This window comes from Eurypyga helias, unplaced genomic scaffold (genome assembly GCF_000690775.1).
Source record: "Eurypyga helias isolate BGI_N326 unplaced genomic scaffold, ASM69077v1 scaffold22004, whole genome shotgun sequence".
Lineage (NCBI taxonomy): Eukaryota > Metazoa > Chordata > Aves > Eurypygiformes > Eurypygidae > Eurypyga > Eurypyga helias.
The window spans coordinates 3,239-3,785 of record NW_010245908.1 but is presented as its reverse complement, the minus strand read 5'-3'; the positions used below and the strand labels follow the sequence as shown (position 1 = coordinate 3,785).

Genomic DNA, 547 nt, shown 5'->3' with positions numbered 1-547 from the left:
GGAGAAGAGGGTCCCGCTGCTGGTGAACTCCACCAGCGCCTGGGAGAAGCTGACAGCATGCTCGGGCTCGCGCTCGCTGCCCACCGAGGGGTTACTGGTGGTGGTCTCCGCTCTGCCACCACGCTCGTGCTCCGAGAGTCTGTAGCCAGGGAACATCCCTGCTTTCTCTGGGTCTGCGCTTCTGTGGATAGAGCCCTCAAACAACCCACAGTCCGGCTCCGAACCGAACCCTGGGCTGTTCTTTGTGAGCTGAATAAGGCAACTTCCTTGGGCTTTTTGACTGTTGCAACAGTTTTCTGGACAAGCAGTCCCTGGAAAATCCCTCCAGTCAGGATTTTCAGCCCTAGCCACTGAAACCCCACTGTTCGCACCTCGGTTTGGGGCGGGCGAGGCCACCTGCTCACCACCAAGGCCACTCTGATTCTTGCCAATGGAGTTGGTTGCTCTAGTTTTACATTCAACGCACTGCTTTTCCCGGGGACACTTCTCCGTGCTGGCAACATCAAGTCGCTTCAAGACCGATTCCCCCCGCAGCTCCCAGTACAGC

General features: G+C 58.0%; 1 protein-coding gene across 1 annotated transcript in view; it reads right to left on the bottom strand.

Annotated features, from left to right (window-relative positions):
• Positions 1–547, bottom strand: part of AMER1 (APC membrane recruitment protein 1) — a gene marked incomplete at both ends in the record, with an annotated part of 2,951 nt that overhangs the window by 739 nt on the left and 1,665 nt on the right. The window contains 1 exon segment of the mRNA XM_010150231.1: positions 1–547. This exon segment is cut by the window's right edge and continues 24 nt beyond it. Coding sequence (XP_010148533.1) covers positions 1–547 — 547 coding nt within the window.